The sequence below is a fragment of the Sinocyclocheilus grahami genome, unplaced genomic scaffold, assembly GCF_001515645.1.
Source record: "Sinocyclocheilus grahami isolate Dianchi unplaced genomic scaffold, SAMN03320097.WGS_v1.1 scaffold302.1, whole genome shotgun sequence".
NCBI classification, from domain to species: Eukaryota; Metazoa; Chordata; class Actinopteri; order Cypriniformes; family Cyprinidae; genus Sinocyclocheilus; species Sinocyclocheilus grahami.
Window position 1 is genome coordinate 997644 of NW_015505481.1, and position 15967 is coordinate 1013610.

At 38.1% G+C, this 15967-nt stretch overlaps 1 protein-coding gene across 1 annotated transcript; it reads right to left on the reverse strand.

Annotated features, from left to right (window-relative positions):
- Positions 1 to 4104: 4104 nt before the first annotated feature.
- Positions 4105 to 11171, reverse strand: LOC107601259 (guanine nucleotide-binding protein G(I)/G(S)/G(O) subunit gamma-13-like). The gene is made up of 3 exons (XM_016293373.1): positions 10536 to 11171; positions 7207 to 7339; positions 4105 to 5288 (listed from the first exon to the last, which is right to left on the reverse strand). The coding sequence occupies exons 2-3, from the start codon at positions 7302 to 7304 to the stop codon at positions 5183 to 5185; spliced, it is 204 nt and encodes a 67-aa protein (XP_016148859.1). The 5' UTR covers positions 7305 to 7339; positions 10536 to 11171; the 3' UTR covers positions 4105 to 5182.
- Positions 11172 to 15967: the final 4796 nt, after the last annotated feature.

The window sequence follows — 15967 nt, forward strand, 5'->3', positions numbered from 1 at the left end:
TGCACTGGCAAATCTCCCGCTGTTGGGAGCACACAGGAGAGCGCTATAAAAGGAAGACTGTGGTCTTAAAGCATGTACACTGTATTTCTTCTTTTGGAATATTTCTAGAATCTTGTCGTCTCTTGGTCAGTGTGTTGCTATGGAATTCCCTGAGTGCCGCTCCCTCTCCTTATGTCACACAGTCAGTTAGAGTGAGTCAGTATTTTTCCACAGTAAGACATACAGAATATGCAGCTGCCGTCAGTCTTAGCGGGCACACGGATGATGTGCACGGTTTGGAATGTCCCGTGGACTGTGCAACATACTTAAAACGTTGACCTTGGCAAAAAATATTTAAGAAGATGCATATTTTAGGTCCCTGAAAATGCGCTTTTCAGAATCTGTGAGTTCAGCGATTAATATTTATGGTAACATTTGATGATTTTACCTCTATCACAGCTGCTGATGATGTGAAATGTTGTGGATGACTTCGTCCCAGACCTATTCCCCATAAGGCACTGCTGCTTCTACACCACATGGTCTGCTAACAAAGCACCAGAGATTAAAGAGCTGTCAGTTCGGGGCTTTAATCTCCTAAAGAGGGACCGCTGGGGCACACAGGCACGTCACAGCACATAATTCCTGTCACTGCCTGTTGTCTGAAGGAGGGATGGCAGTGACAGCATTCATGCACGACTTAGAAGGATGATGCTTTTTGCTTATTAACAAAAGACTCAGACTGTACGTGTTTTAATATCGGTTCCCTGAGAGATAGTAGGAGTGGCCACGTAACACCGAGTGGAATAAGAGGCATTCAGTCCCTCTTGGGCAGTTCAGCCAGATCGTTGTGCAAACACAGTAGGCCCACTGGGGTTAACTCAGCCATGTAATGACACCACAGTGGAATAATGGGCAGCCGTGCAAAAGTTTGTTTTTGCTTGCCTTGTAAAATGATTCTGAACTGCGAGGACACGTACCTTGGGAAGGAACCTCTCGTTCTGGTTCAGTGTACGATCAGACCGCCGTTCGCAGCATTAGAACCATACATCTCCCTCTTAGAGCACGTTTGCACATGTGCCAAAAGTGGGCCAAAGATCACAATCCCAACACACATCTCCACTCATTCAATTTACACTCAGCCGATTCCAATTAGCCCAGGGTGCGGAAACAGAAGAGTTTAGAGGGGAGAGGGAAACAATTGGTGTCTCCAGAATCTTTGCACTGTCCTCATTTGAGGAAATGAAGCATGGCCTCGGCTTGACCCGTCTCCCTGGGCGCTCAAGCAAATGGAGTGAAGCGTGCAGATGTTCGACAGCGCTAAAATATACGTGTAGGTTGACTATATAAGAGTGCACTGACAGAACTGGATCAGTTGCCTTTGCCAGGGGACAAGAGCCACGCTGCAGTGACAGAAATGGCTCATAAATGGCCACACACTGCATGCCTACACTCTACTTTACATATACAGTATTAAGTCTCAGGAAGCCTACTTGCTCATTGCTGTTGTTCATCTCTCAACCCCGATACCAAAATGAACACTTCTGAGTCTTAAAGGTGTCATATGATGCTGCTAAAAAGAACATTATTTTGTTTATTTGGTGTAATGAAATGTGTTTATGCGGTTTAAGTTTAAAAAAACACATAATTTTCCACATACTGTACATTATTGTTTCTCCTCTATGCCCCGCCTTTTTGAAACGCATCAATTTTTACAAAGCTCATCGGTCTGAAAAAGCGAGGTGTGCTCTGATTGGCCAGCTATCCAGTGCGTTGTGATTGGCCGAATACCTCAAGCGTGAGACGGGAATGTTATGCCCCTCACCATACTGTGATGGCGTGTCCCAGCCGGAGCAACGAGACAAAAACATTAAAACCCATTACAAACGAGGCATTTGTTGCATCCAGTGGGGACATAATTACTGATTATAATGACTTATACTGTCTTTTTACGCGTTGCGTTGCATTGCATCGTGCCGCACCGCGTAAACATAAAACTCTGTCTGCATGTGTGATTGGAGAAATGACAAACAACAAGTGCTACTCTACTGCCCAAAACTCGCGTTTGAATCATCAGTGGCAAATGATAAAAGAAAACGTACTTACAGACTGTGAGTCAGAACAGCCGGCATTGTAGCCTACTCTCCCAGGATCAGTAAACAGTCCTCCATAAAATGTGCCGGCCAACTTTACAGATCTTCTTTATGCACCAAGAGCTTGTAACACTCCGAAGAGAATGAAAAATGAAATCGCATCATATGACCCCTTTAAGCTGAGTCCTACTCTTAAATGAACTACTCATGGAGCCTGAAGTAGAGATGGCCCCTGGAAATCAGGTTAATGAGAGTTCAGTTGGTGTTACCTATACTGTATACAAGCAGACCAGTGACATTTAAGTCTATATTTTTTTCTTACATTTATTTGTTTTACTTTTTTAACATTTTTTGTCCTCTCCAATAATTAAAAAAAAACTGTTTATTCATACAATGATTTGATTAAACCTCTTATCTATGATGAACATTTTTTTATTTTTTTTATTAAAATGTATTTTATATATTCTTTTAGGGACAATGTAAAAAATGTCAGCACAGCTGCCCTGATATTATAATGGAAAAAAAAGCTTAATTATAAGAAAAGCTATATAGCTTATAATTAATTATAAGAATACAATTTTGAAAAGACAATCTAATCAAATACAGTATTTCTTGCATAGTCATTTATTATTATTTCTTTAAAAAAAAACTGCTGCTTATTAAAATTTGAAAAAAATTGTGCAACTCACCAATAAATGGGGAATGCAGATTCCCTTAGTTGGGAGAAAAAGACCCTCAAGTGTTCCATTATTTAACTGAGAATGAGCATTTGATGTTTTTTGCAGTGATTTGGGAATGCGGATCAAAAGATGACAGACTGTGCTCATTGTGTTAGTGGTCTTGTTGTACTAAAGCTGTGTTATGGCTTACTTTTACAAAATAGATACCAGATCTGTTAAAAGACAGCGGTCTCTCTCAGTAGGACATCTAAGATTGTTTAGGATGAATTGCTTGTATTCCTCATTTGTAAGTTGCCTTTGATAAAAGCATCTATAAAATGAATAAATGTTAATGTAATATTTGTTAAGAAAAGCCCCCAAATGAAGATCTTTTGACCACATTAGATTACATGTGATGAAAGCACTGAATAAACATAAAAAGTGTTTTTAGAAGTCAATCTATTGTTTTTATATAAATATCATAGAAGATAATCCTATGACCTGCCTACAGTCAACAGCAGTCATTCAATCAAGTCTGTCAAGCTGTTCGAAACTTGGGGGCCATTCACACAAGAAACATTCTTGTTTATTGTCTGATCTTTTTTAATTGTTGGTCTGTGTAAACATGCAGCTGTTGTGCAGTCCTGCTGTTTTTCAGCATCTCAAGCCAAGAGTGTCGTGTTTCTACGACACTGTGTAAAGTTAACAGCAGTTCACCTCTAAACCTTGAAACCATTCAGTTGTCTAAAGCTGTTTTGCTTCCCTTATTCTTTAGCTTGCAAAAACATAAAGGTGATCATTCAAGCTTGTACGGTTCTTACAGTAAGAAAAACTCTTATTGTGAACTTTAGGTACAGCGGTACATAACCCTGCATATGGCTGCTTGCAGAAAAATAGATATTGTGGTCACAAATTAAGAATTCGCTCCCACAACTTATTAATTTGTGGCCATGTTTTATTAATTTGTTCCCTCATTTTGGTTAAACTGTGGCCATGTTGTAGTAATTTGTTACTGGTTTTAATCATGGCACGATTTAACTAAAATGAGGGAACAAATTAGTACAAAGTGGTGATTTTTTTTTTACATTAATTCATGGCAACAATGTGTTTTTATTTTCCCTGCATGTCATGTGCAGGGCTTCATAATGGGGTGAAGGGACATGATTAATTATAGTTTTTTTTAATCATAATATCATAATTTATTATTGTATTAGTACATTCTAAAACTAAATTAATGTGTTATATTGTTACTGTAATCAGTAATTGTTATTATGTAAACAAAAACTTGCCAAACCCATGACACACACCCAATTGAAACACACAAATGACATTAAAGCTGTCTAAAAATCCTCTACTTTATTTAATAAGATGTTTTGTAAAACATTCAATAAAAAATCTAATCACTTATTGCTTTTTATTAAACTATATGCTACTTATGCATATTTTCTCAAAGCATTCTCATATGTAATACACCTAGATAATTAGACAGGTTTCTACTGTTTGAATATATAAAAACATGAACAAATCAAAAGTCATAAATTAACCCCACACCCTTGCCATAAATGCAGATTGAGCTATTAATCTAAGAAAAAAAAAAGCCTTGGCCAGTGCACAACCTCTCCGTTTGCATATCCATTCAATGCTTAAGGGTGCTGATGGTTTACTAGTCCCTCACAACACACATACATTCTTTTTAAGGAAATTGTGTACAAGGCAGTATTCGATGGTGACCTGGCAAGATGCGATTTTTTTTTATCCTTTAGCTTTCAAGGAAGGAAGGGTGCAGTTGAACAACAGCAGGTCCATTGTAGCTTCTAAAGCAGTCGGCGCCGACAGCTTTGGTAGTGAATCAAACCATAAATATATAAATTAATGCTCATAAATAAGGTAATAAATTAAAACGATCTGTACATGTTTAAAAACTAAGTCTGTAAGTGAGAGTGCTGAGTGTGGTGTAAATAGTGTACGGGCCTGCAGGAGAACTGACCATGCTGCGTAACAGAGGGAAACTCACAGATTTGCAGCCTTCGCCTTTTTGAGCCATTCTTTTGCCATTTCTTTTCGCCTCTGTCATGCGGTATGTTGTCTAACAGGCCTTTTCTGGCATTTCGATGTCGACACTACATGCTTGAACTCAAGATCAAGCATGCAAGCAGCGGCGACAACACTGAAGTCGAATAGGCAAGAGAAATTCCACTAACTGCATATAAAGATACATTGATGGTTATAAATATCATAGTAATGCATGTCAAAGTGTCAAGTTCTGTAAGTGACTATATAGAGCTAATGTGTGTGCGAGTGTGTGTTTTGTTGTGCAGTGGATGCTAAACTGCTGTACATTCATGGTGAGGGAATGAAACAGAAAGAGCAAGCGCCGTGTGATCCTGTCAGGCCTGGTGGAGGCTCAGACGGAGGGCTGGGGCGACCGCTGCTGCTGCTACTGCTGCTACTCTTCTATAGAAGCACACACTTGCCCTTCTCCACCCATGGATTGTTCTTCATCAGCTCAGGATTCAGGAAAGGGTCCTCAGGCACACACTCGTCGATCCACTTCACCAGGCTGAGGAGAGGAAGAAAGTTTCCTCATCATTCTGGGACACAATGCTAACTGCGTAATCTATTTAAAGCAACAAACCTCGCATTTGGTGCAAAAATGAGTACTATTTAGGAGTAAATAGAGCAGAGATTTGCTCTGGATGCGTGTGACTTTGAACATGGATGCTGAGTGTTAAGGAATCAGGGCCATGCAAGATTCGCACCCATGTTGAACAAATGATAAATGAGGGTGATAATCACGTAACTCTTTGCTGAAGTATCGTCCATCATTAATAGAAATGGTGTGTCAAAGATGAGAGTGATATTCTTAAGACTCACGCTAGACTCCATCCAAACCCAGATGCAATTAAGTCATCATGACCCAACATTATGTCTCCACAACTGCTTATTCAGCTAAACTGCACAATAACACTGAAGGAACCACTATGCTGGCGTAAACTGGGCTGTTCACTACAGGTAATTTGTAACAGAGAAATTACCATTGTGAATATTTCAGGAAGAGAGCCCTGGGATGCAGGGAAATGAGATGTCACTATAATGTGACAGTGGCGGGTGTGACTAAGAGGCCACGCTTGCTCTCAAATTGGAGAGTAAAGCACCAGAGATCTGAGAGCATTAGCTTTGTCCTGAACAATCACCAAGAGGACCTGGCCTCTGGGCAGCCTAATTTGTGACATGAGGTGAACCTGAAAATTCAGAAATAACTGCAGTGAGTTCATGGTGGCATAAGGGTTATTCAATCAGGAAACAGTTCCACTGACAAAATTGATTAGATTACTCTCCACAACAGGAACTATGAGGTATGAACTATGGTAAGTGGATAAGTTAGGCCAAAAGCAATTTTTTTTTTTTAGCATATTAGATGGCTATTTACCAAATTAATAAACAGAGAGACAAGAAATACTAATTCAAGCCATTTTATTATTATTATATTAATTATTTACTTGTATTACTTATATTTACCTCCAGTACTTATAGCTTAAAGCGTCCACTAAAAATAGTCCATTACAACAAAAAAGTAGGACAGATAACACAACAATATTAATATATATTGTTGAGGTTTTATGTTCACCATATACACTACTATTCAAATTTGACAGTAAAGACATTTTTCATTACAAAAAGATCTCAAATAAATGCTGTTCTTTTGAACTGTTCTTTTTCTAATCCATTACAGTTTCCAAAAACTATATTAAGCAACTGTTTGCAACATTGATAATAATAAGAAATATTTCTTAAGCAGCAATTCAGCATAAATACAATTATTTCTGAAGGAACATGTGACACTGAAGACTGAAATAATGACATCCTAAGAATAAATTACACTTTAAAATATATAAAACAGAACATTTAAATTCTACATTTTAAATTCTAATTCGGTTTCACAATATTTTTATATTTTTAACAAATAAATGCAGCTTTGGTGAGAATAAGATACTTTTTTTTTTTGAAATATTAAAAAACCATTGCACTGTAGTTTATACTGAAATATTACCCTTTTAAAGTGCAATTTTTTTTACCCACAGCAAAGAGTCACAAAATTGCTTCAGTTACCCATAGTCTTAATTTGCATTAGTATGCAGAGAGAGGTCACAGACTAATATGAGAAATGAACCTAGAACTAATATATTGTCAAAACAACCACTAAATTTATAGTTTAGAAGTCATCATAACAAAACATTGACTGGTCAATGAAATTTTGACCAATTACAATAAAGTATTTGTGTAATAAAAGGACAGAATACACGGGTGATGTTCTAACGACTTGCTGTTAGGTTTCTCTGTACTTGATTATGTGACGAAAAGCAACAAAAATAGAAGAAGTCATTATCTTTTCTGTTGTGATATGGGGCGACAGCGTAAAATATATGGGTTGGAACAGAGACTATCACAGTGTGAAGAACAAAAGAGAGCACACTCACTCTGTCACTGTCTTTGAGGATTTCTCCCGTTTGAAGGCCAGCTGGTACTTGAGGCTTTCTACCTCCTTCTTCATCTGGGGCAAGTCCATCTCATCCATGACTGCGGCTTGATGTGGAAGTGATCAAACTAAACCTAAACAAGAAAGAAGATGGGTTTTGCACATTGTGTCCTAAAACAGATGCTCGTACTTAAATTGCTTTAGTGGATCTTTTACATGACTCTGTGATTCTTTCAACAGCCACCCTAAGGAGTTTTTAGACAGGCAAATTGTGCCGGCTCAAAATGTAAATGTAACATACAAAAACATACATTTTATTTTGATTTATCTTGAACAGCTGCATCAATTGATGAGGATTGCAATTAATAATCTTGCTAAATCAGCACCTCACACTATTTGTATGTACTAAGGATTTATGAATGTGATTTGTATGCCCATGCTGAACTGTTTGCATATGTTCCATGATAGGAAAATAAACAAAGAAACCACTTTTTGTAATGTTTATTCAGTTGCTTTGACTACCACAATCATTTATTTTGGGCTTTTCCAGCAATTATTGGCATATTTGATACATATTTTATTTAGCATTTGATTCATTAATTTAATTTTAAAAAATTGTCTGCTCTTGTATTTTTATTTCACAAAAGTGAAAATGTGTGGTTATTAACTTAAAGGGCCGTTTCCATCTAATCTATCCATTAAAAATGTGTTTTATTTAATGTAGTCTAAGGTTATAAGGCTAATTCATGCTGCATTTGATTTTTAACTCAAAAAAACAAGTTAAATCACATGTCCCCACATGAATCACAGTTTAGATTACCTGACAAAACATTTCAACATTGAATATACTGCAACCGCACATATTCTGTTTTCTCCCCTCCCTATTTTGTTCTGAGACGTACAGCATGAATGTATTTGGCTTTCAAATAAATAAAGATTTCAGTAATTAGATGCTTGTCTAATGCTTCCTCCTCTCTGAGCAGGAGTTAAGGGGGACCAGAGTTTGAGTCTGGAGAGTGTTGAGAGGAGTCCAGCATTAGGGCATGTGTGAGCCAGAGAGCAGAGACAGTTGAGCATTCAGGTGTTCTGCTGCCTCTCTACATCCGTCCCATAAAGCCTTTTAAGCGCTTCCCAGCAACACCAGCCAGACACTGGAGCCTCGCACTCTAAAAGCTCTGATTTCACTATCTGAGACTAAGCACACTCAGAGCAGCTGGGAGATTGTGCCGTTTTTCAAATCAAACGTGATGCTCAGAAATGGTTGGCGGAACAAAGATGTTTCGCAAACTGTAAAACTTCTCACTTCTTTCAAACCATTCGTTCATATGGAGATATTCAAGAACTACTTTTTAAATGTGACATTGTGCACCAATACAATGGATGAATGTGATTTGTATGCCCATGCTGAACTGTTTGCATATGTTCCATGATAGGAAAATAAACAAAGAAACCACTTTTTGTAATGTTTATTCAGTTGCTTTGACTACCACAATCATTTATTTTGGGCTTTTCCAGCAATTATTGGCATATTTGATACATATTTTATTTAGCATTTGATTCATTAATTTAATTTTAAAAAATTGTCTGCTCTTGTATTTTTATTTCACAAAAGTGAAAATGTGTGGTTATTAACTTAAAGGGCCGTTTCCATCTAATCTATCCATTAAAAATGTGTTTTATTTAATGTAGTCTAAGGTTATAAGGCTAATTCATGCTGCATTTGATTTTTAACTCAAAAAAACAAGTTAAATCACATGTCCCCACATGAATCACAGTTTAGATTACCTGACAAAACATTTCAACATTGAATATACTGCAACCGCACATATTCTGTTTTCTCCCCTCCCTATTTTGTTCTGAGACGTACAGCATGAATGTATTTGGCTTTCAAATAAATAAAGATTTCAGTAATTAGATGCTTGTCTAATGCTTCCTCCTCTCTGAGCAGGAGTTAAGGGGGACCAGAGTTTGAGTCTGGAGAGTGTTGAGAGGAGTCCAGCATTAGGGCATGTGTGAGCCAGAGAGCAGAGACAGTTCAGCATGCAGGTGTTCTGCTGCCTCTCTACATCCGTCCCATAAAGCCTTTTAAGCGCTTCCCAGCAACACCAGCCAGACACTGGAGCCTCGCACTCTAAAAGCTCTGATTTCACTATCTGAGACTAAGCACACTCAGAGCAGCTGGGAGATTGTGCCGTTTTTCAAATCAAACGTGATGCTCAGAAATGGTTGGCGGAACAAAGATGTTTCGCAAACTGTAAAACTTCTCACTTCTTTCAAACCATTCGTTCATATGGAGATATTCAAGAACTACTTTTTAAATGTGACATTGTGCACCAATACAATGGTAGCAGGAATCAGTTATTGCCAGAAGGTAAATACACTGATTTCAGTGCTTCACTGATGCCCTATACAAAAATATAATCAATAGTGTCCCAGAATATACAGCAGTTTTGCCGCAAGCCATAAACCTCTTTTTTTCCCACACCCATTAATCATGAACCAAATATTATTGATGCATCAAATCTTAGATTAAATGAATGAATGATACTATTCATCAGGTTTATGCTTTTGGTTTGTTCATAATATTATGTGTAGGCTATCAGTACAGTAGGACAGTGTAACATTTTAGATGGAGGACCAGGACGAACTTCCCAAGCCAAGTTCTTCATGTAGGTCGTTCAATGATGTAGGTCATCGCCACATTGCATCTAAATAGCAAGGATTACATTTCAGTTTGATTTTTTTTTTAAATGATTCAAAATGTATCAATTACTAAACTAAAGCACATATGATACGTGTATGTTGTGTCCTAACTGATACACTGGTGTGGAAAGAACTAAAAAAGAAGAGAAATCATATCTGACAATAAATGTGATAACACACTTTCTGTAGCTACATGATCATCTGATGAAGACCAACATGACTTGCTGCATCTCAGTTACCTCCAGTGGGTATATTTAGGTTTCCCAGAGCAGATCAAACTATTAGGAAGCTACTGCAGGCTGAGGCTGAATTGCAGGCTTCTTCATTTCCTCCTTCCTGTAAATATGGGCTACATTTAAATAACCCAGTGATTTTATTAATCAAAAAAGAGGGACGGATAAAAGCAGGACGCAGAAAATCGAAGTTTTATGTAACACCGGCAAAATCGCTAGCAGCCACAGCGGTGATGGAGGGAGTGGAAAAAACAATATTAAAATGCAAAAAATAAGAATGCATGGATATCAATAGCTAACATGTCACGCTAACATCTTAAGTTATGTCAACTGTCATCAAGAGTCAATCACGGAAAAGATGAGATCGATATGAATTCACATTTGTGTCGCTTACCTCGGTGATGTATCTTTGGGTAAAACCCGAAGCCCGTCTTTGGTGCAGACTGTTCTTATCTATGGGAAATGTCCTCAGATTAATCAAAAACACACATACGCCTGTGTCTAACTGAAGAAAAACGACGGACGACTGTGTATCCGATGTAGACAGCCAGCGGACTGGACGGGGAGACTGAAGGTAGGCTCCGGCAGCAGCGGCAGAGGCGGCTGAAGCGATGCTGAAGAAGTTGAGCTGGTGGCAGTGGTTACCAGCCTAGTAAAGTGCAAGGACGCTGTTCAGCCGCTGCTGGGCCAATGTAGAGGAGGTGCTGGGGCAAATCTGTCTGGGAGGGGGGAATTGGAGTGCGGTTATATGCTGCTGAAGTCTAAAATGCCTCTTCTACTGTTGGAGACAAAAGGACGCCCGATATCCCGTTGCCTATTCGCTAGACTTGTCAGTGTCGGTGTTTAGGTTTTCCATACGCATTTGCTTCTAGGTACGTTTAGTCCACTATCTATGCCCTAATATGGAAAAATTGAGCTCCAGTTTGAGATTAAGCGTTTTTGTTTAAGAAAACATTACATTATTTCGCTGTGCGATTTATTTATGTCCTTTTGCTTAATTAAATCACAAAGCAAGGATGCTTTTCTGAATAGCCTATATCGCACGAAACTCTTGCTTAAAAAAAAAATAAAAATAAAAAAAAGCAAGAAGAATCGGCCGGTTGTTTGTTTGTTTTCTCTCCGCCAGATAAAATAGTTCCAGCCAAAACGCCAAGCTTTGCTTGTTGCCAAGCAACACGTAGTTCGAAAGGCGGGCTGGAATGGCGTGTTTTCTGCTCAAAGCCTTCTGTAATCCGCTCCGGGTGTGTAATGTCCCACTCATCGCTCATTAGCGCGAAACAGCGCTCGCTCGGTCCAAATCGTACCGGAGCGATAGGAAATGCTGACGATAGAAGACTTTCAAACAGCTTCTGGCTGTGTGGTCAAGATCATTGAAGGGATACAAACAGTGAACTTACTAAATATGAACAATGTTGGAACGCCACTTATTAAACACATTTAAATTTACACTATACACTTATAAAAAAATAACAAAAATGTTATAAATGAGTGTGTGCAATTGATCTAACAAACCCTGCCTTTATCCAACTAGGCTACACATTAATGCACGTGTAATAGAATGGTTTAGTGATATTTGTTGGCCAACACGAAAGTTAGCATCACCCTGGTCCACCTTATATAATCCACCTTATTCCTTAAACGCGGAAGTAGCCTAAGCCTTTTGGCGAGACTTCCGGTTCATTAGCCGCTATCCACCTTTTTCTTCAACGCGGAAGTAAGCCTATGGGTGAGACTTCCGGTTCTAACAAAAATGTTATAAATGAGTGTGTGCAATTGATCTAACAAACCCTGCCTTTATCCAACTAGGCTACACATTAATGCACGTGTAATAGAATGGTTTAGTGATATTTGTTGGCCAACACGAAAGTTAGCATCACCCTGGTCCCCTTGACCAAAAAAATAAAATAAAATCCACCTTATTCCTTAAACGCGGAAGAAGCCTAAGCCTTTTGGCGAGACTTCCGGTTCATTAGCCGCTATAGGTAAATAACGAGGAGAATAACAACGTGCAGTAAACGGTAAAACTGTTTGCACTACAAACCAGTGTGTTCATAATTAAGATAATACATTAAAATAATATGATAAGACACACCAACTTTCAATATCAAGCAGCAAAACGAACTGTTTTGCTCAGCTAAAAATAGCTGGACGGAGTGGACGCAGATGAGACCGGAAGCCAGACCCATATAATTTACAAATGGCCGCGCCCATTTTTACGACAAGAAAAAGGAGAAATAACGAGAAGAATAACAACATTGGACTACAAGTGTGTTCATAATAATACATTAAATTAACAAGGTAATACACATTGATTTGCGATATCAAGCAACAAAACGTGGTGTACAGCTAAAAATAGCTGGACGGAGTGGACGCAGATGAGACCGGAAGCCAGACCCATATATTTTACAAATGGCCGCGCCCATTTTTACGACAAGAAAAAGGTGGATAGGGAAATAACGAGAAGAATAACAACATTGGACTACAAGTGTGTTCATAATAATACATTAAATTAACAAGGTAATACACATTGATTTGCAATATCAAGCAACAAAACGTGGTGTACAGCTAAAAATAGCTGGATGCAGAGGCGGATGCTTGACCGGAAGCCAGTCCCATAAAATGTACAAATGGCTGTGCCAACTTTAATGGCAAGAATAAGATCGATAGGATTTTTTCATTGGCTTTTAGATTTTTGGACAAGTGAACACGACTTTTATGAATTTTTAAGCTGAAAACAGTCAGAAGTGAAAAAGTTAAATGCAGGCTTTAAAACTACACCACGGTCGCATGACCTCATAGTCACCAGTGCTTATAAACGCAACGAGGCAGTGAGCTGAGATGAGTTTTCATGTTTGGTCTGATGATATTTAATGTCCCCAACAACCTTTGTATTCCCATTTAGCCACAGCGACTGCTTTTTTCAAGACAAGCAAACACACACACACACACACACACACATATAGGTGTATTAGTGATATATACAATATGTAGTAGAATAAAACGTGAAAATTACTTGATCTTGTGTAAACCAGAGATCTAATTTCAGACATTTAACCAAAAACCCATTCACTTAAGTACAATGAAACCAGAAGTGGGTTTCTAAGTTTTGGCCTACAAAAATATGTCATCCCTATAGCACTCTATGAGTATTTGTATTGTAGAGCTGGTGGACGAATTTTGTGGTAAATTGTATATAGGCCTACGTCATTTGCCCACGTGTCTCACCTCATATTTGTACACGCAAGAAAAGTTTGGCTCTGGTTGTGAACAGCATGACGCTGAAGGTTTGTCACAGCAGATGAGAAAAATTGGCCATGGAACATTACAAAATGGCAAACCTCTAGGGAATCACCCGTTTAAAAAACAAAACAAGAAAATGGTATATATTTGACCATCCTTCTCTGATAAGATGTCCTGTATCCATTTGTACACTGGTGCCTCCAACCTCATTTATCCATGCACAGCAGAGCCACAACTAAAACAATGTTCTTTTGTAAAACACTTGCAGTTTTATATTATATTTATATAACTGCTAGAGGGCCAAAAGTTACAGTGTAAACGATTGAGACTATGTGTTGTTTACTACTGTTCATTTATGCAAAACAGAAATATTTAACATATTTGAGCTATAGTTTGTTTGAATTATATTGCAAATGCTTTTGCACACAATTTGACATAAACCTGAAAGCACTGACAATAGTATTCCATCAAAGGTGGAAGGGCTGTAAACTGCTCACAGGGAGATTTAAAAGTTTGCCTGTTGGCTGATACAAGGGCATCTGTCATCTGCTCATCTCAGAGCAGCACTCATGTCAGTCTTCTGTGATATCACACCCAAGAGCAACATCAGGAGGTGTAAGATGAGGAGAGGTGCCTGCGGGACAGCAGGAGCAGCAGATCAGATGAGCCCCCTTTTGTTAGACCACTGTCACCATGCAATGCATTTTTGGCTAATGCTAAATGAAACAAGGGATGTCTTGGTGAAAGACAGGCAAAAACATTGGGAACAAATGGCTGTTTCATAAAAACAAGGCAAGAAAAAAAAACTCACCACAGAATCCATCTAAAATGAAAACTGCTTATATCATTAACTAAACAAAATCTGGTTGATAATGTGAATATGGAAAACAAAGTGAAACCAAAGGGAACCACGGCTAAAATACTGTAGACAAAACGTGATATAAATATAATTTAAAGTAGTAATACCTATGCTAAATATAGGCTTGATAAGATTAATGGTGTACCAGATTGTACATACGCACAATTCTAGAGGGATTAAACCATATTCTGAGAGTTGATTGTCAAACCTCCAGTATAATGTCTGTATCATATCACAATACTAGAACACCAGACCTATTGTCAAATGTCATGACCAAACTATGAGAAGTGATTCTTATCCAAACTGACTGCTTTTTAAGTGTATTCAATGCATTTAATCAGTATTATTAACATTGCTGCATTTAGACAATGCATTAACCAGTTTGAATTTGTGTTTCACAAACAGAAACAGACTAATAGCCACTGACCAGTTCTCCCTTCAGCCATTTACTTCCTAACTTTAGCACATCCTATTTTTATTCCATCCATCATTTATTACATGATGGGCATACAGAATGGGGCACTGCTCTGAATACGCTTAATGGATCCTGAATGAAGAGCTTCCTGCAATGGTTTGCCGATGGGGGTCAAGCTTTTGATGGGTAGCCGCTGGCTATTCTTTGGCTTAACAGTGCAAAGAGTAACTTAAGTGGCAGGTAGGACAGCAGTTCATAAAAGCAGTGATGCTTCATCAAAGAGAATTTACACAGATACCCTTTAATAGCCTGGGACCACATTCTGAAGATAAAGACACGTCCCATGTGTCCTAAATTGATGGGTGTCCATGAGAAACTGCCATTAGTGCTTTAACACAAATGCAAGGGGCCGTAAGCTACTCTAATGGAGGTTGCAGCTGAAAGGAATCAAGACCGTAGCAGTCCAAGACATGTTATATTCACAACATTTCTGCATTTATTTTGGCCTTAAGTGGTTTACCTGTGTCTCTGAGAGCAGCATAATGGAGCATCTCCAGCCAGGTGACTGCAGGTCAAATCATTCATCTCTGCTCAAATGTGCCTGACAATAACAATGCCAAAATATCATTATAATTTTATACATTTCAATGGATACAATTATAGGTATTATAACATTACTATACTATTCCCAAAATACTACAATACAACAGGTGACAGAAACCTTTACAGAGTTAACTGCACATGAAGAAATATTTCCAAAATATTTCACTGAAATATCTGTAAATGATAAAAACTACATGGCAGAATTTAAAGGAATAATTTGATGAAAATTCAAGATATAGATGAGTTTGTTTCTTCATTACATCATTTGCTCACCAATGGATCCTCTGCAGCGAATGGGTGCCATCAGAATGAGAGTCCAAAGCTGATAAAAACACCAAATATCCACAACACGACCCCAGTCCATTAACTAACATCTTGTGAAAAACTGTGTGTTTGTAAGAAACAAATCCAGCATTAACTCATTAGTGGCCATCATTTCTGGCCAAAACACACGTTTATAATCCATAATTAAGCAAAAGTCAATCCCCTGTTGTTTTCTCACATCAAAAATCACTGAACTGTTTTTGCTTGTAAACAGTGCTTGATCTGTTTCATACCTATTTCAATTCAGTTCAATTCAAGTTTATTTGTATAATGCTTTTCATGATGCAAATCGTTGCAAAGCAGCTTTACAGAACATTAAAGTTTTAGATAGCTTGAGATAGTCACCACTGATAAGCTATTACTTAGTAGTATCAGTGGTGACTAT